The 25443-nt window shown below is 37.5% G+C and overlaps 1 protein-coding gene across 1 annotated transcript; it reads left to right on the top strand.

The window, feature by feature from the left end:
* The first annotated feature begins 13877 nt into the window (after nucleotides 1–13877).
* LOC132300494 (uncharacterized) lies at nucleotides 13878–24601 on the top strand. The gene is made up of 7 exons (XM_059797597.1): nucleotides 13878–14737; nucleotides 20365–20420; nucleotides 21841–21950; nucleotides 22066–22225; nucleotides 22603–22695; nucleotides 23542–23673; nucleotides 24476–24601. Exons 1-7 carry the CDS (start codon nucleotides 13945–13947, stop codon nucleotides 24521–24523), a joined length of 1392 nt encoding a protein of 463 aa, XP_059653580.1. The 5' UTR covers nucleotides 13878–13944; the 3' UTR covers nucleotides 24524–24601.
* The last annotated feature ends 842 nt before the right edge of the window (nucleotides 24602–25443 follow it).

Genomic DNA, 25443 nt, shown 5'->3' on the forward strand with positions numbered 1-25443 from the left:
AGGATGTCTTGGCGCGTTTCCACGACTTTCTATCAAAACAACAACTATATGGTGCTTTATTCGCCTCCCTATTTTCCTATGATCGTCATGAAGATGTATTCAAAGCATTCCTTGAATGTTGGTGCCCAGCCACTAATACACTTCATTGTTTTATTGGCGAGCTATCAATTTCTCTTCGAGATCTATATATGCTAGGTGGTCTCCCTCACCAAGGAACAATTTATGATGAAGTTATTCCTTGTGCAGATGAACTATCAAGAGCTGGCAACAACAAAAATTCTATCCCTTTGAGTTGTCAACACCTATTTTTGGCCTTCCACAGACTTTCCAAGAAGTATAAAGGAGATCAGAATGTGAAGATATCTGACTGGATTAATTTCTGGTTTAAAGGTGCATCAAGACATGCCAAACCTTCAAAGAAATCAACAAAAAATAAAGTTCACCGCCCTATGAGGACTCAAAATCCGTCTGGTGTGATCCCTCCTGTCCGGTCGATGTCCACCAAAGAGAAAGAAGTATTTATCAACCTTGGTGTAGATGAAACATCGAGAGACACCACTTATCTAGCTGCTTTTTTAGCCTGTTGGCTCTGCAAATTTGCCTTACCTGCACACCCTGGCAACATAATTCGTCCTGGGACTTTCAAGGTCGCAAGCATGTTAGCAGATGGCTGCAACATTTGTCTTTCCATCCCAGTTCTGGCCAGTATTTACAGAGGCTTGAACGAGATTGTTTCCTCACCAGATCCTGAAAGCTGCTCTGCGATATTTCCTATTCACTATGTATTCGGATGGTTGAGTGAATATTTCAGAACTAATTTCACCATTCCTAATACCAACTATTGGCCTAGAATGACATTATATGCAGGCGAAAGAGGAGCAAGATACTTTGACCATATTGAAGCCCAAAATTTATTCAGATCATGTAAAGGAATAAACTTAACTCGAATGGCTAAAAGATCTTCAAAAGAGCGACTTATTGTAGATAATGGCGAGATGAAAAAGGCTGACTTTGACACCCTAATCAATCTTCGATCATGTTATTTGACATTACGCCAAAATGACCGTCTTATCATTGAGCCGTATAGTCCATACAGATTTAGCCGACAATTTGGGTACCATCAAGATATTCCTGGAAAATTAAAAAATGACTTTCGTACTTGCACCTTAGAGGAATTTTTAAAGCATTGGAACTCATCCGTTCATTATTCTTCTGGTTGTGATGCGTTGCTTCCTTCAACCTTCAGCCACCAAAAATCCTCAGTTACCAGAGTATATGCCAAATGGTGGTCCAGCGTATATATTGATCCATTTACACAGAAAGAAACTTCCTCAAAGCAATCTAAACGCACGATTTCCCCACCAGAGAAACTAACTAAAATCAGGAAGGTTTTAATTAAGGGGCTGAAGTCAAATCTCCCATCTAAGCCAGTGCCAAAGTTAACCATCAAATCTCATAATGATTGTGACGTTGTTGAAGGATCTAGTAGCCATCACCAAACAGCAGAAGATGTCCCACCACTAATCAATAATCGTCGCCGTCGTCAGTTGGTAATGGAGTTAAATGAGGATGTGAAAGCTTATGATGAGGATCGTAACTGGAAGCATGTCACCGACAAAGTGAGACTTGATTCAGTACAGGAATGTGTTGCCACTTCTCTTGATCAATTTTTTACTGGGGTACCTAGCAGTTCACAACCTATACAGGTAACTGTTATTTTATATATATATATATATATATATTTTTTGTACTGCAAATTACCGTTATTTATTATTATTTTTTTAATAGATAAAAGACAGCAAGGGATTTCTTGGGGAAGATGTCGTCATTGTTGCTAACCCAACATGTAGTGAAGAATCTATTTATGGACCATCTGCCTTAGAGTTGGCCACTGCGATAGGAAAAGGTACAGAGATTTCACTACAAAGAAGCAGAGTTAGTCAACACTCGGATGTTTTGGGGGTTACTGAAGTGACTAGTCAAGCTATGGAGGTGATTGAAAATATTGGTAAAGATCATGTAGCTATCCCTTCTTTGATTTTAAGAGAACAGGGTCCACCCTTGCATCGTGTTGCCCCTTCTGAAATATCAATTTTCAATGCGGAAGAGATCGTTCTTGATGTTCATCGTCGTGCTGCTTTATTCTTTATTGATTTCATAAAGAATATCATACGCGATACTCCTACCGATAAAATACCGTCTCGAGCACCTAAACTTCAAACACTTTATGAAGGACTTGCAAAACTCCCTGGAGACCATTCAGCTTTGAAGAGGCGAATTGACTCATATACCAATAATGCGGCCAATTATATTAATACATCTTCTTCATATGCCTGTATGATGACTTCAGACTCTCAATCCCAACGATTGGCCAGTATTGATGCACAGCTCACCAACGCTAGGTCTATAGAAGATGATGGTGCTAAGCGTATAGAATCACTTCAATCTAGTTTGAGTGAAGCTGAATTTAAAGAAGCTAGATTAGTGAAAGAATTGCAAGAAGCCAGGGAAGAGACTGAAGGGCTTAAAGTCCTCATATCGACAACGGATGCACAGTTATCTCAGAAAAAGGAAGCCATCACCAAACTTTGGGAAGATCGAAAATCAATAAAAGAAGCTAACGTCATCTCGAATCGCGATCTTGAAGTAGTGAAGCAACTGGAAGAGATATTTTGGCAAGAACGTGACGAAATTATCGCTATGGAATTTTAGTATTGATCATCATTGTTTTCCAAAAAAAGTTGTAACTTTGAATTTTAGCAATAAAACAAATGATTTATTATCTCCATTTTATTTACAAAGATGTTATCATTATTTATTTGTTTCACCGTTCACAGTTTATACTCTTGCGGGTCTGGAGTTTATAAAGATTTATTTTTTTTTTGGGCGCACTGAACTTAGAATAAAAGTCTAAGCTGCCTACGTACCCTCAAAAGAGGGATCAAGTCATCACGTAGTTCAAATAGAGATAAGGGGTTTTTTTTTTTTTTTTTTTTGGCAATCACAGTTTTAACTCATGTAGGCCAAGAGCATAGTGCAGTTTAAGCTCGTACGATCAAGAGCATTGCCTTCATGGGTAGTAGCGCTTCAGGAATTTGCCATTAATGGGCACCACTCTTAATCCGTCTTCATCAATAATGAGATATGTGCCGTTAGTATAAACTTCGTGAACAACATACGGTCTATCCCATTTGGATACAAATTTATTTCCCTTGCGATTTATGACAATCGGTCTACGAACAGCTAATACTAAGTCTCGAACTTGAAATGACCGAGGTCGAACTCTCTTATTGAACGCTTTAGAAAGTCGAGCTTGATAACACTCTAGCTGTTGTTGAGCTTCTAATCTCTTTCCATCCAATGCTTCCAGTTCTTGAAGACGTAAGATGGCATTTTCTTCACTTGTAAGACCTTCTTGTATGGCTATCCTTAATGAAGGGATTTGTTGTTCCAATGGAAGAACTGCTTCTACGCCATAGACCAGAGAATATGGAGTTACTTGAGTAGGTGTCCGATGCGTAATGCGGTATGCCCATAATGCTTCTTCCATTCGCTCATGCCAATCTCGCTTTGTTTGGTTGACTACTTTCTTCAATAGCTCACATAGAGTCTTATTGAATGCTTCTGCGAGACCATTTGCAGGGGCATTGTACATGAAGGATTTACGTTGTTTGAATCCAAATTTCTCACAAAGGTCAGTTACCCAACTGTTTTTAAAATTCATCCCGTTATCAGTGATGATGTATCGAGGGACACCATATCGATAAATAATGTTGGACTTGATGAAGTCAACCATTGTTTCTTTTTCACATGTTTATAGGGTGCAGCTTCCGCCCATTTTGAAAAATAATCAGTTGCAGCCAAGATATACAAGTGGCCTTTGGAAGACTTTTCTAAAGGACCAACTACATCTAATCCCCATGCATCGAACGGCCATGACGTCACAGTAGGGTGTAATGGTTCCGGTGGTTGGTGTATGAAGTTGGCATAGAATTAACAGGCTTGACACCTTTTTGCATACTCCAAGCAATCTTTGACCACGGTGGGCCAATAATAACCCATTCTTTTGACGCGAAAGTGCAGCTTTGGACCAGATTGATGAGCTCCACAAATCCCAGAATGTGCCTCCTTTATTGCATGCGTTGCTTCATCATTTCCAAGGCAGCGAAGGAAAAGGCCCTCATAGGAACGCTTATACAATGTATCGTTGTAATAGATGAAATGAGGTACTCGCCTTCGTATTTCAGTCTTATGGCATAGGTCTTCGGGAAGCTTTCCATGTTCCAGATAATCAATGATAGGGATTCTCCAGTCTTCTTCCTCTTGTGTCCAACAAGAAACCACATTACTTTCTTCAAATTTATCCTCCAAGACTTGTGGCAAAACCCATCTTTGACATACAGGAACATCAACCAGGTCTTCATCAGTTAACGCCAATGTTGTAGCCAAATTTGCCAAAGCATCAGCTATCCGATTTTCTTTTCTTGGAATGTGCTCTAGTATGACGCTATCAAACCGTTCCAACAAATGAGAGGCGTAACGATGGTACAGTACTAGATCATCTTTCTTAACCTCATATTCTTTAAGAAGTTGGTTGATCACCAACTTAAAGTCTCCATATATTTCGAGGTCCGTGATGTTCATCTCATTCGCCATTTGAAGGCCGATAATCAAGGCTTGATACTCAGCTACATTATTTGAGCAGTTTTCAGCAAGTGCAAAAGAGTATGGAATGACATGTCTCTTTGGAGAAACAAAAACTACACCTGCTCCAGCCCCATCTGATCGTGCTGCCCCATTGAAAAACATCATCCATGGAGGGAGGATGTCCACAAGGAAGACTTCTTCATCAGGAAAATCTTCAGAAATTTCCCAATCGGCTGAAATAGGATGGTCAGCTAAGACTTGTCCTTTTACTGTTTTTCGTGGCACATAAATAATTTCAAATTCGTTGAACAAAATTGACCACCTCGCCAATCGTCCGAAAAGGACCGGCTTAGACATGACATATTTGAGAGGATCTGCCCTTGCAACAAGATGTATCGTATGAGCCAAGAAATAATGCCTCAATTTCTTAGAAGCGAAGACAAGTGCGAGGCATGTTTTTTCAATTGGAGGATAATTTCGCTCCGTCGGGGTGAGTCTGCGACTTAAATAATACAATGCCTTCTCTTTATGTTCTTCATTATTCTGAGCAAGTAAGGCACCCAGCGATTCTTCTTGCGCAGCAATGTAAAGTATGAGTGGCTTTCCAGGTACCGGTGCTCCCAATACCGGAGAATTGAGAAGGTACTTTTTGATACTATCAAAAGCATTTTGGCATGATTGGTCCCAATTAAATGGAATATCTTTTTTTAAGAGTCGGTTAAAAGGCTGACAACGACCCGCTAAATTTGAGATGAACCGACGAATGAACGCAAGTTGACCTTGTAAACTTCTAAGTTCACGTAAATTCTTTGGTGGCGGCATCTTTTGAATAGCCTCAATTTTATTAGGATCAATCTCAATACCACGATGACGTACGACGTATCCCAGGAATTTCCCTAAAGTCACACCAAATGCATATTTAAGGGGATTCATCTTAAATTGATATTTTCGAAGGCGATTAAAGACAGTACGTAAATCCTGTAAATGATTTCTTCGTTCTTTTGTCTTAACCACCAAGTCATCAACATAACATTCAACAATCTTGTGGAGTATGTCGTCGAAGATCCTTTGCATAGCGCACTGGTATATTGCTCCCGCATTTTTTAGTCCAAAGGGCATAACTTTGTAACAATATATGCCTTTAGGAGTGCAAAAGGCAGTTAACTCCTCGTCCCTCGGAGTCATTCTTATTTGATTGTACCCAGAGTAACAATCCATAAAAGAGAGAGCTTCATGTCCAGTGGTTGCATCTACAGTGAGCTCAGGGATGGGAAGAGAAAAATCATCTTTTGGGCATGCCTCATTCAAATCACGAAAGTCCACACAGATTCGAATCTGTCCATTTTTCTTCTTCACTGGAACAATGCTCGAAATCCATGTTGGATATTTAACCTCACGGACAAACCCTACTTCAATCAATTTGTTGAGTTCTTCCTCTATCCTTGGAACTAGCTCTGGACGGAAGAAACGTTGAGACTGCTTAATCGGACGTGTCCCACGTTTGACAGCGAGATTGTGCACTGCAATTTTAGGATCAAGACCGGGCATCTCTTTGTATGTCCAAGCAAAGACATCCTTGTACTAAGACAATAATTGAAAGTAATCATTTTCTTCTGAGGGGTTTAGGAATGCACTAACAAAAACTGGTTTGGGTTGATCGTCAGTTCCTAAGTTGATTTCTTTGAGTTGATCAACAGTAGCCTGCCCCCTGTCTTCTAGTGTTGGTGGAGCTTTCTTGATATCATCTGGTTATTCACAATCGGGTTCCTCTTCAACAGTGATGTGGTATGAAGTAACACAAGACGATTCGCCAGTGCCTTCTATTCTATCCACTTCTGCTGATTGATTAGTAAATACAATGGTTCGCCTTCGAGCTTTCAATGTAACATCATTGGTGACATCTATCTCTGTCTTACATTTCATTCGCGAAGGCACTAGACTCTGAACCTCACTATTATTCACCACGTCGATGTTAGCTTCTTCTGACTTCACAATCTTGCTGTTTTTTAGTGGTGCATCATGGATAGTACCAATTCGAGAAAATACTGACTTTTGAGATTCAGGTTGTGCAGATCTTCTTCCTTGGTCATGAAAGCTCATTCTGTTAAAAACAGAGTTACGAGGCAAATTGCTGATATGAGAACTTGAAACATTTGATTCTCGGCTTGACAACCTGTTGAATACAGATGTTCGATCGCATGGAGCTCTTATACGGTCAAAGACTGATTTTTGATGCCCAGTCTGCTGATCTTGTTCATCCTCAACTTCTTCAAACCCAATGTATGAGGTGCTTGACTTCTTATTCCTCTTTGTGATTTGAATTCGAAGTGGCTCAGAAGCTACGAAACCGAGACCAGACTTAGGTGAAATGATTTTATGCCCTTGATCTTTCAACTTCTTCTGTGTCTCATTGAGGCCGTGCACCTTCTCACCCGTGACCTCAGCATTCAGTTTTCCAAGGCTTGCAGGATTTGTAAAATCATACCCTGACTTAGCCAAGAGTTGGTATGCTTTAGGATCGAATCCTTCGTCGGTCCTTTATTTTGGAAGTGATAAATGATCAACCATAGATTGAGAAGGCCGCACGAACCCTTTTAACGGAGACTTGGAAGGCGAAGACTTCTGAATCTTAGGGAGAGGAAGAGTTAACTCTCCTTTAAGCTTTTATATATCTTCTTTTTCCTTGGTTTGTGACATCCTTAATTTAAATTCCTTAGTTTCAATTATCTCGATAACAGGTGCCTGCCCTTCTTGTCGCTGAGATTTTGGAACATACTTTAAAATAGGTTTCGTTCGATGTGCTTTTATCGAAACCCCTCACGTTTTAGCTACATTTACAATGTCTGTCGCTGAAACGTCTAGTGGATCACTTAATGCTTCTTTTGCTTTTGTAGATTGAATTTCTTGTGTAGACGGAAGACTTGGGATGGGCACTTTCGAAGGTGTATCATGATCGATATAAAACTTGGCATCGGCAAAATGAGATTCTGCCTCTGTAAATGGCTTATGATCCGCCACAACCGTTTGTACGCCATTTTTGTAGAATTTGAAGCACTGATGAAGAGTCGATGGAATGACGCCATTACTATGTATCCAAGGCCTTCCCAACAACAAATTGTAGGACGTCTTTGCATCAATCACATGGAATAAGGTTTCTGCTTGGAGCTCGCCAATAGTTAGCTTTGCCCGAATCATGCCAATAGCTCTCTGTCCTCCTTGGTTAAAACCTTGAATAATAAGACGGCTACGCAATAACTCGTCAATTGTGATACCAAGATTTTTCATCGTAAATTTTGGCATTAGATTCACCGCCGAGCCACCATCAACAGGAATACGAGTAACTCTTCGTCCTTTTATGTAACTGGAGACGAAGAGAGGATAGTTGTGCGGCTTCGAACCCAATTGAAGATCCTCGTCTGTGAAAACAATTGGTGCACAACATGACTCAAACGTACCTCTGACCACTTCATCATCATCAGATTTTTCAATGATGGCTGTATTATGGTTCTCTACAGTCTGGACTTCATCTTGATCCTCGTTCTTCTCATCATTAAGGCTTGTTTTCTTAGTTGAAACCATGTAAGTTGTTACAACTTCGTCATTTAGGTATATCCTTTTGGAAAGAACTCTTACAAAGTAATAGGCTTCTGACTCTTTTTGCTTATAGAGGTGTGTTTAGTTGACTGTGTCTTCTTGACCCATTTTCTGTTATGGCCAGACTGTTTATGGTGATATTAGGGTTTCTTCTTCCTTTGCCCTCTGTCAGAATAATTAGTCTGAAAAATATCAGCTTGTTGCTTCCGTGGTTTGTTTCTTGTCACCAGAGTCCATCCTTCTTCATCATCCTGAGGAAAAACCCTTCCAAATGTTGAAATGTCACATACACTCCCTTGGCCAATATAGATTGGGATTGGTTCCAATGAACCAAACTGGATAGTTGTGCAAGATACCTCCGAAGTTATAGGTTGAGAACGCGCACTCCCCACGACAGAGGTTGTCAAAGTAGCAGTAGTGTGATTTGAAGTTACAACTTCGTCTGTATCCAACAAGATTTTTCCTTGTTTTGCCAGATTCATCACCACCTCCTTGAAGATAAAACGCTTCTCAATTGGATGACTGATAATGCGATGATATTTGCAGTATTTTGGATCGTTGATACGTCCCATCTCTGGAGGACGTTTGCATTCAGGGAGTTCTATAACTTTACTTTCAAGTAAACATTCCAAGATGCCAGGAACATCGGAATCGGGGAAGGGGTATTCTTTCTTCTCTAACTCCTTTAGCGTAAGACGCTGTCTTTCCCTCTCTTGAAACTGGCGAGGCTTTTTATCATCCTTCTTGTCATCTTTAACAGATATCTTGATTGGGGTGGTTGAGATAGCCATTGAATCTTTAGCCGCATTTTTTGATGACTTGTCGCCCTTTTTCCAGTCCTTCTTATCTTTGCATGGTTCTATAGTCACGGGACTTTTGCCGTCATGGGATTTCATACTGATCTCCATGTCATGGGCACGCGTAGCGAATTCCTCAAATGTGCGAGGTTTTATGCCTTGCAGAATGTAGAGCAGGCCCCAATGCATTCCCTGCATACACATCTCCACAGCAGATACTTCTGACAAACGGTCCTTGCAGTCAAGACTGAGGGCTCTCCACCGATTAATGTAGTCGATTACAGGCTCATCCTTCCATTGCTTCGTGTTAGTCAACTCTATCATACTAACAGTACGACGAGTGCTATAGAACCTGTTCAAGAATTCTCGTTCCATCTGGTCCCAACTATCAATTGATTCTGACTTTAGGTCAGTGTACCACTCGAACGCGTTTCCTTTAAGGGACCGGACAAACTGTTTGACTAGTAAGTCCCCCTCTGTTCCGGCATTGTTACAAGTCTCGACAAAATGGGCAATGTGTTGCTTGGGGTTACCTTTTTCGTCAAATTGCTGAATCTTCGGAGGTTGGTATCCTACATGCATTCTCATACTGTCGATTCTCCTTGTATAGGGCTTTGAGTACATGAGAGTGCTCTGTGAGACACCACTATATTGAGCTTGGATTATATTTGTTATCATATCTTGCAATTGTTCGACAGATAATGAAGAGACTGAAGAAGAGGTATGATTGGTTTGACCAGTCGCCTGTTCTATCCCCGGCGTCTGGTTTTGACTAGTCGCTTGTTCTGTCACCGGCGTCTGTTTGGGATTCTCCCTGTGAGTACCTTGTGCTGTAGAATTAGGATTCTCCGTTAGTATTGCTGTGGAAGATGTAGGTTTCCCAGACGGTGGTGGTGTGAAAGTTGCACGATTCCCGGATAGCATTGGTGTTTCACTGAAGGTCTGAACTTCCAATTTATTCATTAGTGTAGCGATTTGCAAGTCCTTTTCTTCAATAGTCTTTGTAAGGTTCTCAATGGAATGAGCCATAGTTGCTAGTTATTCCTCCACCGTAGCAGCTCCAGTCATCATAGCAGCAACCACATCTGAGTATGATAGGCCTTGAGAATCCACGTTCCTTGAAGTGATTGATTGCTCCGAAGTCTGACGTGGTGACTCTGGGGGTGAACCGACACTAGAGTGAGCATCATAGATAGAACGAAGTGAATCTGGTGGTGGAGCCTCCTCTGGAACAATGTCAAGGTTTTTGACATGTTGAGTTTTCACGTTCGCCGATGTTGCAGGATTAGTTTTCACCACATCTTGCTGAAGTTTGAATGACGCCATCGCCTGGGACTTGCTACGTGTCACACGGCCCGTCAAGGTACTTCCATCGCTTAATTTGGTCTTCGTGCCACTTTTCATGGTGGTTTTAGCGTCGACCTTTGCAATAGCGATGTTCTTTTGGGCTTTCTTGTCTGTCTGAATCTTAAGGGGAGCCATAGAATCTGATAGAGAAGAAACTTGATGGTAGGAGAAAGAGATGAGAGGCAAAGGTGGTCCCACCGGGCGTGCCACAAATTTGTACACACAAATTTTGTAAGTCTGCAATAGAAACAAAATATGGAGCAAAATAGAATTTTATTAATTTATGAATGTGGAGTACAGTCCTTTGTAATATCTTTTACAAAAAAAAGAATGGTCCTCTGATTCAATCTCCTTATTTTTGGTTGGTTGGATCCAAGGGCTGCACGAGCTTGTTCTTGAATCACTGTGGAATTTGATGAAGAACGGCACGTTGTTGGATGTGCTTGATGTTCTTCGCTTTTGGGTTTCGATTCTGAATTTGTGTCTGAATTCTGAGTCTCTGGATTTCTGAGTCTCTGAATTTCTGAATTCTGAATTTGTGTCTGAATTTGTAGACTTCTAAATTCTGAATCCTCTCCCCTTTTTTCTTCCTCCAGGCCTCTATTTATAGGCTTCTTGGATTAATAGGATAATTACACGTGTCATCTCCTGATAAGTATAAAACTATAACTGGGCCGGGCCGGTTATATTGTGATAATTATCGTTAAAGATAATTATTCAAAATATATTTTATTAGGAATAATTATCGTTTCATTTAATTATCTGGGCTGGGCTAATTAAATAATTTAAGTGGACCAAGCCTGGTAAATTAAATAATTTATTTAAACATTAGGCCTATATTTAATGGGTCCATTCGTTAAAACCAAAGCCCACTAAATTTTAGTGTCTACAATGAGTAATAAATACAATGATGTCCCACACTTTCGAGTTACGGGTGCACAGTCCCACATCGCCTGGGTAGAGGAAAGGTAAAGTGCTTATATGTAAGTGTGTCATCTCCAATTGGTATGAAGCCTTTTGGGGTAAAGCCCAAGAGCAAAACCGTGAGGGCTCAGGCCCAAAGCGGACAATATCATACCATGTGGTGGAGTGGGTCGTTACACACATAATCCAATTTGAACAATCTGTTCGATTAATAGTACCTCTCAATGGAAAACATAAAAAATGCAGTTCTTGGGAAGCTTGGTGAAGCTTTATCATTGATGAAATCTAAGGTTGAAGCCTCTTACAACTCTGTGAAAATGAACATAAGTGAAGCAAAAAATTCTGCATACAGTCTATACTGCAAATTATCTGATGTTATCAAACAAGCACTTATGAAATTCGAGAACTTTATCCGTGCAGCAATGGCAAAAGTGTCCAACTTCCCGAGTTCCTTGTCTCTTAAGTCTTCTAAGCTACCGGAGGAGAATAAGGAAAATCTGCATGACTCTTTCAAGAGTTTGGATAATTGTCCAAGAGTGAAAAAGAAAATTTCATCTTGATATACTCAAAGGTTGGAGAATTCATGGGATTAATAATGATGGTTGGACTGCTAATTGTGAGTCCTAATAATCCCTTGAAGCTTGGCTTGAGTATCTCTGAGGCCTATGTCAAAATGAATAACTATAATATTGCTGATATGATTGTTGTTTTCCTAAGTATGCATTTGGATTTGGTTATTAATTATTGATGTGCTACAAAGAAAGTTGTGTAAACTGGAATGAACTAACCAATTATACCAACAAAACTCATGTTACAGAATACTTACCCAAAAAAAAATAATAATAATAGTTACAAATTTGTACTCAAAGACTCCTTAAAACTTGACAAATTTTTGTCTGCAGGAGTATTATAGGTAGAAGGGAATGATTATTAATGAATGACTCAGATACACATATTCCTAGTCTTTTGATCAATAGCCCTTAATTATAAGAATGGATACACAGCCTTAAGTATACACAATACAAGAAACCCTAGTTACAGAGTATTTTTCTCAGCTTATGGATCAGAAACTTCAAAATGGGGAGCTTGAACTTAGTCCAGCAATGAGAAAGGAGGGTTTATGATTGACTCATTTCTTTTTTGCAGATGATCTGATCATTTTCCTCAAAGCTTAAATGTCAAATGCCGTTACTTTGCTGGATGTCATTAATACCTTTAAGCAGGGTTCTGGTCTTCATGTGAACTTTGAAAAAAGCTGCATTTTCTTCTCTCAATATTTTAGAAGAACTAGGGGTATCTTAAGAATTTTGAAAGTCCAAAGAGGGAGTCTGCCTACGACTTACCTTGGTTTACCTTTGATCTCTGATTCTCTGGTGCAATTAAAAATTCTCACCGTGGGCCTCTCATTGACAAGATTACTTATAAGTTGGCTTCTTGGAATGGGCTCTCTAGAAGGAAGGGTAGAGCTTATCAAATCTGTGTTGTCTTCTTATGTCTATTATTGGTCCTCTGTGTTTGATCTTCAAGTTAAAGGAAGAAGATGCATCATCTGAAGTGGTCCAAAGTCATTCTTCCTAAATTAGAATGGGGTATGGGAATTAGGAGAATTTCATACATTAACAAAGCGTCAAAAAGTGTGTTGGTCTCGGATTTTCTTCAAGGTAAGGATTCTCTATGGGTGGCTTCAGCTTGGTTCAAGATCAAATATGAGAAGGAGATATCTTACTGATCTTGCAATATTAAGAAGTCTGATTCTGCAATTTGGAAGAGCATTTTTACAATGGCAAAAGTGGTTGGCTTTCTGTGTTCCTTAAATATTGCAATTTGGAAAAGATGAGTACAAAATTATCTGTTGAAGGGTAGAAGGTTTTGGGTAGTGAAATTAACCTCCTATAGTTTCTTGGCATTAAAAAAATTACTCAAAAGAAATGAGATGAGTCATTTTTTTATTTTTATTTTATATTTTTTTAAGGTTAAGGTGTGCAATGAAAATTATTTTTGGCATAAATAAGTAGCACATGTTTGTGTTTCCAGCAAATTAGACCAGTTGGCAATGCAATCTGTTGAAAAAGTAGTAGTTTTTTTCCCTTCTCTTTTTAACGATGTTTCAAAGTCTCTTCGATACAAATAACGATGTTTCAAAGTCTCTTGGATGCTTTTGGATTTGGATAGTAATTACTGATGCGCTACAAATTAGGTTATGGAAACTGAAATGGACTTATTATTATTTTGAATGGACTATAAATGGATTATCACATCCTAATAAGAAAAAGGTATTTTATGAAACTGGATACATATTTTAAATTATGTTTCCAAAAAAAAAAAAAAAATTAATCAAATGAATTTTCAATTTTTTATTTTATTTTATTTTTTGAAAGGAAAAGAAAAGAAGTAAGAAAACAAAACCAAACAAGTCACAGGCTTCGTATAGGAAACTGAAGTTGAGTTTGTGATCTCTCATTTGGGCTGTCCTCCTCCTACCCCAGCTCAGCCCGGTCCAAATAGACCAGCTCAGTCAAAGTGGCCCATGACCCACTTTAGTCCCTCAAACATTCAACGACAAAAGTCGTTTCTTCAAAGTTCAAACTTCAAACTACAGAGAGCTCGGATGTGAGTGAGAGAGTGAGTGATTGTCATGAACTCTGTAAATCCATCACTCTCCATCTCTTCTTCACAACCATCACTTCCATACCTTTTCAATGCCCTAAATTACAGAACCCAACTCCTTCAGAACCCTAGAAATCACCATCCCAACACCCCCTCAACCTCCTCGTCCTACTCCGCCTCATCCTTCCGTCCCCGCCGCCGTCGTCCTCGTCGCCGCCTCAATCCCAATCCATTCACTGACGCCGAACCCACCTCGACGTCCGATTCCAAACTCCAAATGGCCATCGATATCGAACCCTTGAACAAAGTTTCATCATCTGTTGAAAGGTTCTTAAGTTTCTCTGAATTGAAGTACAATCAATTCGTTTACTCTGGTAACGAGGCTTTACGGGACTTGCAGACTTTGATCACAGTGGATGATGATCGGAAGGTTATAGTCTCGTGCCGCAGGTCTACGTTGCAATTTATCGGCAGTTTGGCTCTTTGGGGATGTGTGATTGTTGTTGCTTTTAGGGTTTTGATGAAATTGGGGTTAGGGTTTAGGGAACAATTGAGGTATGGGTATAGTGGTGGAGTCGTTACGAGGAGGGACCGGAGTCTTGGGGGGAGAGAAGTGGTTGTTGGGGTGAAGAAGAAGGAGATGAATGAGTTTAGGGTATCGAAAACTCCTCCGACTGTGGTGAGAGGTTCGGAGACATTGTCGAAGAGTTGGGTTCGGAAGGGGCAGAAGTTGCCAGATTGGTGGCCGGTTTCGCTTCCGCCTCCAGTTTTGACGCTTAACAAGGAGGAGTATCAGAGAGAGGCTGACAGATTAATTCGAGGTTGGTTTATGTCTTCTAGTTGACAGTTTGATTTTTTATCAGTTAGTTATGTTTTTTTTTTTTTTTTTTTTTTTTTTTTTTTTTTTTTTTTTTTTTTTTTTTCTGGAAATTATGTGGTATTTTATGTGCAAATATTCTTGGTCCATATTTTTCGCAGCTGTTAATTTTTCGCTTTGATGTGGTCACTTGAACCTAAAGTCAAAATTTATAGTTAGTCATCAAAGTTTCCATGAATCTTCTAATAATTGTTACAAAATTCTAATTATTTTAGTACAATTAATAAAATGTTTTTTTTTTTTAATTATTATTTTTTATATATATATATATAGATATATATATATTATTTTTATCTCATTTTTCCAAATGTCTAAACTTGCGGTCAATTCATTTAAAACCACGTGTGTTTGTGTCTCTGATAGTATCCTCCAACTTATGGGGTTCAACCAAATTAGCTGGACCTTGGTGGGAGCGGTGTATTTGACGAACTTCTGGTTAGCTTGGTGGGGTAGTGACCGTAGTAAACTTTGGCAATACGATTGAAAGGGGTCATGTGTCATGTGTCATATTCTATCTTTCTCATAATGCCTTTGTTGGAGGATATGTGGTATTTTGGGTGAATGAGAGCGAGATCAAGAAGTGGAGTGCAATGTTTTTCAACAATCTTGATGTTGAAAAGTCATATTATCCCGTTAATCAGAGTTAATCAGGGTTTTCACCCTATTTTATTGATAGGATGGGTTTTGAGGCTAAGTGAAGGAGTTAGATCAGATGTAAGGAGCATGGAGATGGATATAGGTTTCAGGCACAAACATGCTACAAATCTTACAGAAGTTTAAGGAGAGGACACAACTGTAAAATATATGTTTTCTTTTATATGAAAATTGTATTATTCAAAAAAGTAAATTATGATCATTATCCCATTAATGTCCCATCCGTGCAGAGTCCACAGGAGGATAGAATGGAGGAGACACACTTAACACTTGGCATTATTTTGTATGAAGTGACCATCTTTTGTAGTTTTTCGTCGTCGAGTCACTAGAACTATGTCGAGTGGTGACGAAATTGGTAGAGTTTGAGCCCGATACACGCTGATATATTGGTGGGAATCAGAATTACATGAGAACCGGCCAAGTCTCTTTTGAATTCCAAGGTCTTAGCCAAGTCAAGACATAATTTCACGATCGCGATAACCGATCCCATTATGTTACACCCAGTATGACCCACATTTGCATCAGCGGCCACATCCTTGTCTTCAAACCTTGTTACCTTTATGACAATTAATTTTGTTGTTCTATGACTATTACTAGAAGAAATTTATAGCTTATAAGTTATATAGAAACAGGTTTGTCATATAGAGAGATTCATAACAAGGACGTGATATTTATGTTTTTGTTTATGTGCATGGATACATTATACATATGTATGATATATCTACAGACAATTTGATGACTCCTCTACCCTATTCCTCTTCTACCCTCATGCTCACTCCTTTAATAATTCTTTCTACAATATATTTTCCAATATTTTCAAACTTCGGGTAAATTTTATACAAATCTTTAATTCTATTTTTCTTATACATATGTTTTAATGCTACAAGAAAGTTTTATTCAATATACCAGATGCATTAGTAAAGGTCGGTGGGTGGTTACTTTTTAGGAGGGTTTTAGGTCAGTATGACGGGAGGCCTCCCTATTTCAATATCTTGTCTTCTATTGATCGACATTAATGTCATCTTTGGTAGTCCAATACTAAAAGATCTAGTTTTTTTTTTGATAAGTAAAAACTAAAAGATCTAGTTGTGTTAAGCTTAGTGATTAATCTGGCAAAAAGTGAAATTATTTAAATAGGTGCAAGTTGGGATTCCTTCATTTTTCTTATTTAGGCTTGCCTCTTTGTGCTTTCTTCAAGGCGATCCAGCTTTGAGATTCAGTAGTCAAGAGGGCTGAGAGTTGGTTGGCAGGATGGAAGAGAGTACTGTAAATTAGAGGGAAACTTGCTAATATAAAGAGAATGCTTTGGAGTTTGTCTACTTGTCACACATCCATCTTTGCCATTTTGGTCACTTGGGCGCCTCAATATTTTTACCCTCTTCAAGATTAGAAAGTGGAATTTATGGATGCCTTCTTTGAGTTCCTATATGGTTTTTTGGTGTGTGTGGGAGAAATTTGATGTTTTATATTGGTGCCCTAATAAGAAGGTTGGTTTGGCGTGAGATTGGTTTATAGATTTTTGGATGGCAGGTAGAGCCCTGAGTTCCCTTGGAAGGACATTTTGTAGGTCAAAGTACCTTCTAAAGTCCCTTAGTTTGCATTGCAGCGTTAAAGGCCTTTCTCTGATAGTGGTGTTGTTTGAGTAAGAGGGCACTTAGGACCTTCTAGGAATCTGTGGCTTGTTTCGTCATTCTGGTTGATATCTTGATCAGTAAAGGAGCTGGTGTTGTGAAAATGAAGATCAAGAAAAGAAAGTGTATGGCTCTGTCCATACTCGAGGCTTGATTTAGTGCTCATGGATACATTGACAATATAAGGCGGTCAAAAGCACTTCTTAGCCTGTTGTTCCCATAGACGTCAAATCATCTGTCTCAAGATCTTGTCCAATCAAGCTCAGCAAATGATAAGGCAACCTTATTGGGTATTGGAGTTTTTGGGAAGAAAGTCTGTGTGAAGGAGTCATTCATATTACCAAACAACTAAGATACTTTTTTTTTTTTTTTTTTAAATATCAAATATAATGGATGAGTCCCAACTTACCTTAATAACAACTATGATGAAGGATATTTCATCAGAAAAAGACAATTGAAACTAGATCCAAAATAGGTCACATGATGCAATAAAAGAAGGTTCAATAAAGTAGTCAGAATCATTGCTGTCATTACCATCATTTACAGCAAGATAAATTTTGGAGAAAAGGCCAGTTAAGTAATTTTCAGACTGGAGACAAAGGAACACTATAATTTCAGGATAATTTATATCAAGACTTGAAAAGGAAATATTTTTGCTAGATATTCTTTGTTGCAACTTTGAAGCAGGCCTACATAACATGGACATGGACATGAACTCATGACATGGACAGATAATGCGGATAAACAACATGACAAAATGTGAAAAAATTAGAATTTGGACAAAATAACATAAAATAATATTTTAACCTTTCAAAAGCGTATGTTAAAATTTTTAATTATATAATTTGATCTTGTGTTACATGGTCTCAAATATGCGTGTAAGGTATGGATACGTCTTTAGTCACATGATCTACCTTATTACCAAATCTAAGGATATAAGGAGAACTTGATGTTCTTGCCCTTTAATATTCTTCTTTGAATTTCCTAGGTTGAAGTGGTTTGTTTATGTATATATGTAGTGTTTAGTATGTGTTTTTTTTTTTTTTTTTTTTTTGAAGCTAACATATTGATACGTACATAATAAGAATGTTATTTGTATAGTAATGTGGAAAATTTTGACTTGCCAAGTGCCGACACGCTTTTATGTGTATCAGACTAGACATGTTCCACACGTATGTTATACCAGTGTGATTTCATAGTACATACAATTAGAAGTCCATGTAACATTGTACAATTTATAAACCTTGCTTGTTTATCCTAGTCTATACTAACAATTGCATATGGATAATTATGCTTTAACAATTTAACATATATAAAAATGACCTCAAATTATGTTCATATTTTTTTGCAACTATAGTAGTTTTCTACTTTAAAACTTCCCCACTTTTAGTCATGTCTCGGAGCTTTGTGAAGTCTTTTGTTGATGGGGATTTGGATAGGACCAATGTGTCTTGCACAGTCCACACATATGCTAAACATAGACACAAGGCTTTAGAGTCTGGATTCTAGGGTTATTTTGTATTTTCTTCTTTAGAGTTCAAATATAAATATATATTTGAAGAATTAATCAGATTTCATACTTCTCCTCCTACTGCATCAATTGGTATAGGAGCAAATTTCAAGTCCTCTTCAGCTGCATCATGCTGCTTTCTTGCACTGCGGTCCTGGGTCATTCTTTGGTCCAAACACATCACCTACAAACTTTGGATCCCTCACTGTTAGCCATCATCCGATTCATAGCAAAACCCAGATTCACCTTCACCGAGGCACTGTAATTGTCTCCTTTGTGGCCAATGTCTCATTAATGCTATTGTGCTACTATTGTGGAGGAATTTTTTTCAGTAATTGATGTTGTTTCCTATTATTGAAGATTTGGTGTTGTTAGAGGAAACAGTAGAGAAAAATCCTCCATGTTTTCTATTTTCTAATTCTTTCCATTCTCATAATTTCTTCTCCTATATAAAGGAGCCTCCACCATTGTATTGTATATGAATTGAGAGAGTATTATAAAAGTAATGTTGCCCTTTGGGCTCTTTGTGCCGTGTATGTAGGCCCTAGTGGCTGAACCACGTAATATTTTTGTGTTTTTCTCGTTTAATTTTTCTTTAGGTAGCATTGTCCTCGCCTTTGCCGTGTCTCCGACAGTTTTTTGTTGACTTGTTTGGGTTGTCGATGTGTTCGGTAGCATTGTTCTTTGTCTTCTGTCCTCTCTTCATCATTCACACTTGTTGTTACTTGTCATCTCAATGGAAACTTGGGCATTCATGCTCCAACTTGAGTAAAGGAGCCTCCACCATTGTATTGTATATGAATTGAGAGAGTATTATAAAAGTGATGTAGCCCTTTGGGCTTTTTGTGCCGTGGATGTAGGCCCTAGTGATTGAACCACGTAATATCTATGTGTTCTACTTGTTTCATTTGTCTCTTCGCTTCCGTTTTATGCTTTATAACAGTCATCAACATAGTCATCATGCCACCATCAGCATCACCTTTATTAACTTGCATCGTCATTGTACCACCATTGTGACTACTATGATTGATAAAATTCCTGTGTCATCAGTCTCATCTTTTACTTTAAGTTCTTTAACATTGTGATTGACTGGTAAACTGATAGATACTTGTAACATACATATTTAGTTATATTGAATGACATATTATTCACTAAAGAATATATATTTCTTATTTCTGGCTTGTTTTCAAGTAGAATTGGAAGTAGTTGGGAGTAGATGAGCTATGTGGGTCAGTTTGTCGGGCCTTCTACTATGTTAGACATCGATGTGCTTTCTGATGGGTTTCACTTGTCTAAAAATGGATTTGAGTTGGGGTTGATTGTATAGATGTTACTATAGGTGCTTAGCCTAACCCCGACCCAACTTTTTGGCCCCATTTCTTTTCTTTTTTTTTTTTGTTCTTTTTTTTTTTTTTATAAAATATATTTCATTGGAACTTTGTCCAACAAAAAATGTGTATTTCATTGGAACTTTCTCTCTCATGTTCATCAATGAGAGATAAAGTTATTTTCTGACCCGCAGCTGTACCTCCATCTAACTTGATGTTTAGACTTTAGATGTGTTTCTTGAGACCCTGGTCATATATGCCTTCCTCTCATATGCCTCATATGCCTTCCTCTTTTACATACTTCTACCATGCATGGTTTGCATTAGATGTGGTTTTATAGTTGGGTTTTTTGCTTTGATCTAGGTAACAATGTATATTCTCAAATTTCTACAAGTATTATGGTCATGCTTTTCTTCATCGAATCACAGCTTATCGACTTGATTTCCAGCGATCATGGACAATAGAATGAGCGGACAGGACATTTTGGAGGATGATATTATTCAAGTCAGTGTTTCTGCGACTTATTTAATTATTACTATATACATGCACTAACTCATTCTATCATTGCTGTGGATAAATTTCTTTTTACTATGTATTTAGTCCCTTTTCTCTGCCTTCCAACTGAATACATCATACTCATAGATATCTATATATTAAAAAAAAAAAAAAAAAAAAAAAAAAAGAATACATCGTACTCATAGATAAAATTTATTCCTAATTTCTTCAGGAGTTCTCCCTCTCTCTCTCCCCCCTTCCTTGTGAAACACTTTTTTTAGGTGTTTTTTTTATTCATATATAATCATGTAGGTACAAATTTTTTTTCCCATACATTGTTTATGATCCTTTTTTTAAAAATTCTAAAAAACGATTCTTTTCTGGTGGGGCATTTTGGCTTGCTTTGATGTTATTTAGTGTTAATTGATTCGTATTTCACAAGATTAGTTCCTGGTAATAGAAAGTTCAGGGTTTTAGATGTTACGGAATGAACTTGTAAATTTGTGAACTTATGGTGAAACTACATAAAAAGGGATACCTAATTGCTGGAAATTCTCAATAACAACTATTTCAGAGTTCTAGATGTTACTAGAAAAGTCAAAAAGGTAGGAACAAATTGGGATTGGTTAGGGTTAACATAATAGGATATCGGAAATGGTGTAGGGGCTGTACTGGAGCTGTGAACACCTTGAACAGTAACTTAAGAAGAAAAATAGGATAAGGTTAGTTATGTTGCGTATCAAACAATCTTATGTTCAAGTAGGAAAAAAAAATTCTTATGTTCTTGCTGGTCTGGTTTTAGGGCTGAATGGGATTGTTCTCACCTTTCTTTTGCCCTTGGACGCGTGTTCGATTATTTTCTAAAAATGAAACTAAAATATCTGTAAATTGGTGCACATGTTTAATGTAATAAACCATTGTAATGAATTTGTATAGAAAATTTCCCATTTTCTTGAATGAAAAACAATTTCCTTTTCCCTCTGTGAAGTCAACGAAGAGGACCACCCCCTAATCTGATGGGGCTCTTCAAAGTAAAAGCTCTCCTAATGATTTACTTCAACTTCACCCATGGGAGTTTCCCTCTTATTACAGAGACAGAAGTAAGGCATGACGAGACCTAGCCAAACATCCCAAATGTTCTGACTTTTCATGCGGTTTGCCAACCCAAAAATCAGTACTTAAATTAAAGGCATCATCTATGCCCAAAATGAAATTTAACCTAGTTAACAATGATCTCTTTCTTCATTAAATTTTGTCAATTTTAACCATAAAAGTTCAGAGAAAACAAATTATTACTAGATTGAGTTGATATCACATCAATTTTAGAATTACTTTCTTAGAGAATTTGTAAACTGTAATTGTAATACGTTGTGCATAAGCTGACCCTTTGATAATGCACTTTATTTTTCTTGTCTGTATGGGTGAGCAGTTGCGTCAAATATGCAGGACCTCTGGAGTGAGAGTGTTCATTGACACAATCAATGTACGGAATTCAATTTATCGTGCTTCGGTTGATTTTGTTCTAAACAATTGCAGCAGGTATTTGGTTTTCTGCTCGCATAAGTCATGCATACTTGCCAATTGCTTATTACTAGTCTATCTAACGCACTTATTCTTTTCTCACATTTTTATAACTTGTTTTGGTGTGTTCGAGAGTGGCAAATTACTCTACCTTCGCCCAGATTTATGGTGAGGATGCCCGGCAATTCATCGCTGGGCTTGCTGATAACATCAGGCTTGAGAGCATGCGCGCTGCTAGAATTGTGTCTGCAGCTGTTGCTGCACGCACACGTTCATCCTTTTTACAGGCATGGGTAAGTTTTTCCATTCTCATACTTGGAATTTGATGATGTTTTGTGCCAGCACTTCTGTTATTGACTATATCATTAGCAAAGGCATTTATGCTTAATGTTTTTTGCTACTGCTGAAAATATGAGATATTAAACGTTCTCTCTTTATAAGTAGATGTTATTTGCAGTTTTTAAGTAATATAGAAAAGAAAAAGATTAAAACATAATAATTCAAATGCTTCTAAAGCTATGCAAATGTTGTAATTGAAAATCTGTCACAAAATCCTTGGAACATTTACAATTTTCTTTTCTTGAGAAAAACATGTTTTGGTTCTTCTGATGGCTTTTGGCTTCTTGATTAAAAATAGTTTATTTACTATGTGGTATCCATTTGATTTCAGGCTTTTGAAATGCAAGGTAAAAATTATGAAGCAGTGATGGAACTATCAAAGATATGTCTCTTTCACAGGATATTTCCTCCAGAAGAGTGTTCGGTATGTGCTTTGGTTTTGTCACGACTCATTCGGAAAAACTATCTTATCACTTTTTCTCTCTCTCTCTTATATATTGCATATGGAAATTGTTCACCTTTTATTGAAAACTGGAAGTATCGATTTGATAATTAACAGAACTGTATGCCCTCTACTTTTTTCCATTCTATATAACTCTCTGCTTCCCTCCATTGTGCAGCTTGAATAATCCATGCAATTTCTTTTTTCGTTATCATGTGATACCATTAATATTGACCTAGCATTCTCTCAAGGACTAAGTTTATAGCTTTGCATCAATTTGTCAGATAAGACATTTCCATTCCTCCTTTTCGTGACTTCAACCGAGGTCGTTTTTCAGCTCTTGTTGTCCTTTTAGAGCCTTTAAGCAGTACAAATGCACTCTTTTATGAATATGTTACTTAAATGCTGTTAAGTAGTCCTTTTGCACCCACCTCCCCAGGTATCGTAGAAATTATTTTTTACTCTTTTATAATTTTTTAGTTTTGTTTTTGTTCCCTCCTTCCTTTTCCAGTCCACGCCTTATATCGGAAAGTAGGGAAGTATTCAATGAAGTCTTTTTTCTTTTTTCTTTCTTTGAAAAAGTGAAGGTTTCTACACTGTACATGTCTGATAGTTTCAATAAATCCCGTGCTTTTATTTCACTCTCCTTTTAGCTTTTTCATTGCAAGTATCCTGCATGGATTTTCTAAAAATACTTCTGACCATGAGGAGATTCTCTGTTCAGCAACTTTCCAGTTCATACGAACTGTTTTATAGCTAATATGCAGTTTCTCTGGTAGGGAAACTGATTGTGATCTGTTGTACATAATGAGGGATCTCTTTCTGCAGCCTGAGATGGAGATGGTTGCTAGAGGCCTTGAGAAACATTTAAAAGTGGAACAAAGGGAAATTTTGATGAAGATGCTTGTTGGAGTTTGTGGCGAAGAGAGCCATAGAAGTGTGGCAGAAGCTTTGGGTCTGGTACATCCACATGCTTCTTTCTCAACTTTTGCTGCAAAATCTAGATACAGGAACATTTATCGTGTTAAACTGCATCTCTTTTCCAATTATAGATGATATGTTTTTGTCACTGGGATAAGATTTTGCATGTTTTCCACTCAATATAGCCATAGGGGTAAAAACGGAAATACACCATATTTCTAGAGACAAAATGATGAGGGCCTCTCTGTGATGTCTAAATTTTCTTTGTTTTTTTCTAAAAAATTTCCCCATGTCTTATATATTGCATTCCCACCATATCTCGTATTTCTTAATAATTGTTCGCATTCATACCAACAAAACTACCAGAACAGGAAGCAGGCATGAGCTATAGCCAGAAACTACCGTCTTGACTGTCAAATTAACAAAATTTTCTATTATATATATATATATATATATATATATATTGTCGACATGGTGATGGTGGGGTTTGGCCTGTTAGAGCACCCCTAGTCCACTAGTGGGAGCATGCAGTCCCCGTTCTATATGCCCTGGGCAAGCACCGGGGAATTTTCTTGGGGCCGCCCCAAGGGAACTTGAACTCCCAACCTCCTAAGAATATTGCCATTATTGGGCTATTCCTTTGAGTTATCCGTGCTATATCTATTTTCTAGGTTGGATTATTTGGCTAAATTTTGTATATGTATGAAATTTATGGTAGGGAAATGTGGATTCATGTTCCATGCATGGTACATGTATATTAGTTGTTTATGTTACCATCTTTGCATATGTTTCTCATGTTGATTTTATCAGACATAACTCTCTCTCTCTCTCTCTCTCTCAGATGACTACTGAAGGTGTTGGCAATTATCAGGAGAACAAGCAAATGTAAATAATAATTACGTATCAACGTATTGTATTAGACTAATTTTTTAAGCAATTGAAGTATAACATTAATCATTTGTTATCATCTCCTTCTATGCCTACAATTTCTTATTTTCTTTTGTTAAACAGAAATAAAATAGTTTTCTCTTAGGTTGATTCCTTAGTAAGATGAGTTAGATTTTATTATAATCATAAATAAATATATAAATAACCCAATTATCTTACAGTTTTACTGCATCCCCTAGTAATTTTGTTTCATGATTTTGCTATCCCAGGCAGTATGGTAGACTAGAGTTCAACATTTTTTAAGCCTAGATAGACCAAAATCATGGGATTTTTGGCTGAAACTCTGGTTAGATTTTTTTTAATTTTAATTTTTTTTCTTTATTTAAAGGTAGGCTTTGGTTACAAAATCAACTGATACTAAATTGAAGGTCAAATGTCCATTTATTATATAATTTTTCCTTTGGGAGTTTTATCAAGGCTGCCTCTGTTTTTGTGCATTTAGTAGGGAGTGGTAATAAAATTAGAATTTGAGATTTTTTCTACCCAAAAAAAAAAAAAAAAAAAAAAAAATCCATGGAAAAATGGAAGGTAAAAAAGGGATTCTTTGAAGAGGCTCATTAAAAAATTGAAATCTTGATAATAAATAAAAAAACACTTAGATTTGTCAATCAAAATAGTAGAGAGGACGATCACTCATATTGTGGCTTACAGAAGGGATTAAGAATCAAAAGGAAGACATCACAACATGTACAGCTAGAAAATAAGTTGCCTAATTGAAATTCTGGCACATAATACGAACTCGAATAATAAGACTCTAGGTTTCTGATCGCATAAAAGATTTTCCAATTCTTCTAATTTTATTCACCAATTTATCTTATACCATTATAAAAGTCTATGTTTTTTTTCTTCTTATTTTAAAAC

This window comes from Cornus florida, unplaced genomic scaffold, assembly GCF_030987335.1.
Source record: "Cornus florida cultivar Cherokee Brave unplaced genomic scaffold, ASM3098733v1 CherokeeBrave_3.0.0_Hap2_Chr01, whole genome shotgun sequence".
In the NCBI taxonomy this organism is placed as follows: Eukaryota; Viridiplantae; Streptophyta; class Magnoliopsida; order Cornales; family Cornaceae; genus Cornus; species Cornus florida.

Coding starts and splice junctions, on each gene's coding strand:
- LOC132300494 (XM_059797597.1), top strand. CDS start 13,945: ATGAACTCTGTAAATCCATCACTCTCCATCTCTTCTTCACAACCATCA. Junction 20,421..21,840: donor TGGAGGATGATATTATTCAA/GTCAGTGTTTCT, acceptor ATGGGTGAGCAG/TTGCGTCAAATATGCAGGAC. Junction 23,674..24,475: donor TGGCAGAAGCTTTGGGTCTG/GTACATCCACAT, acceptor TCTCTCTCTCAG/ATGACTACTGAAGGTGTTGG.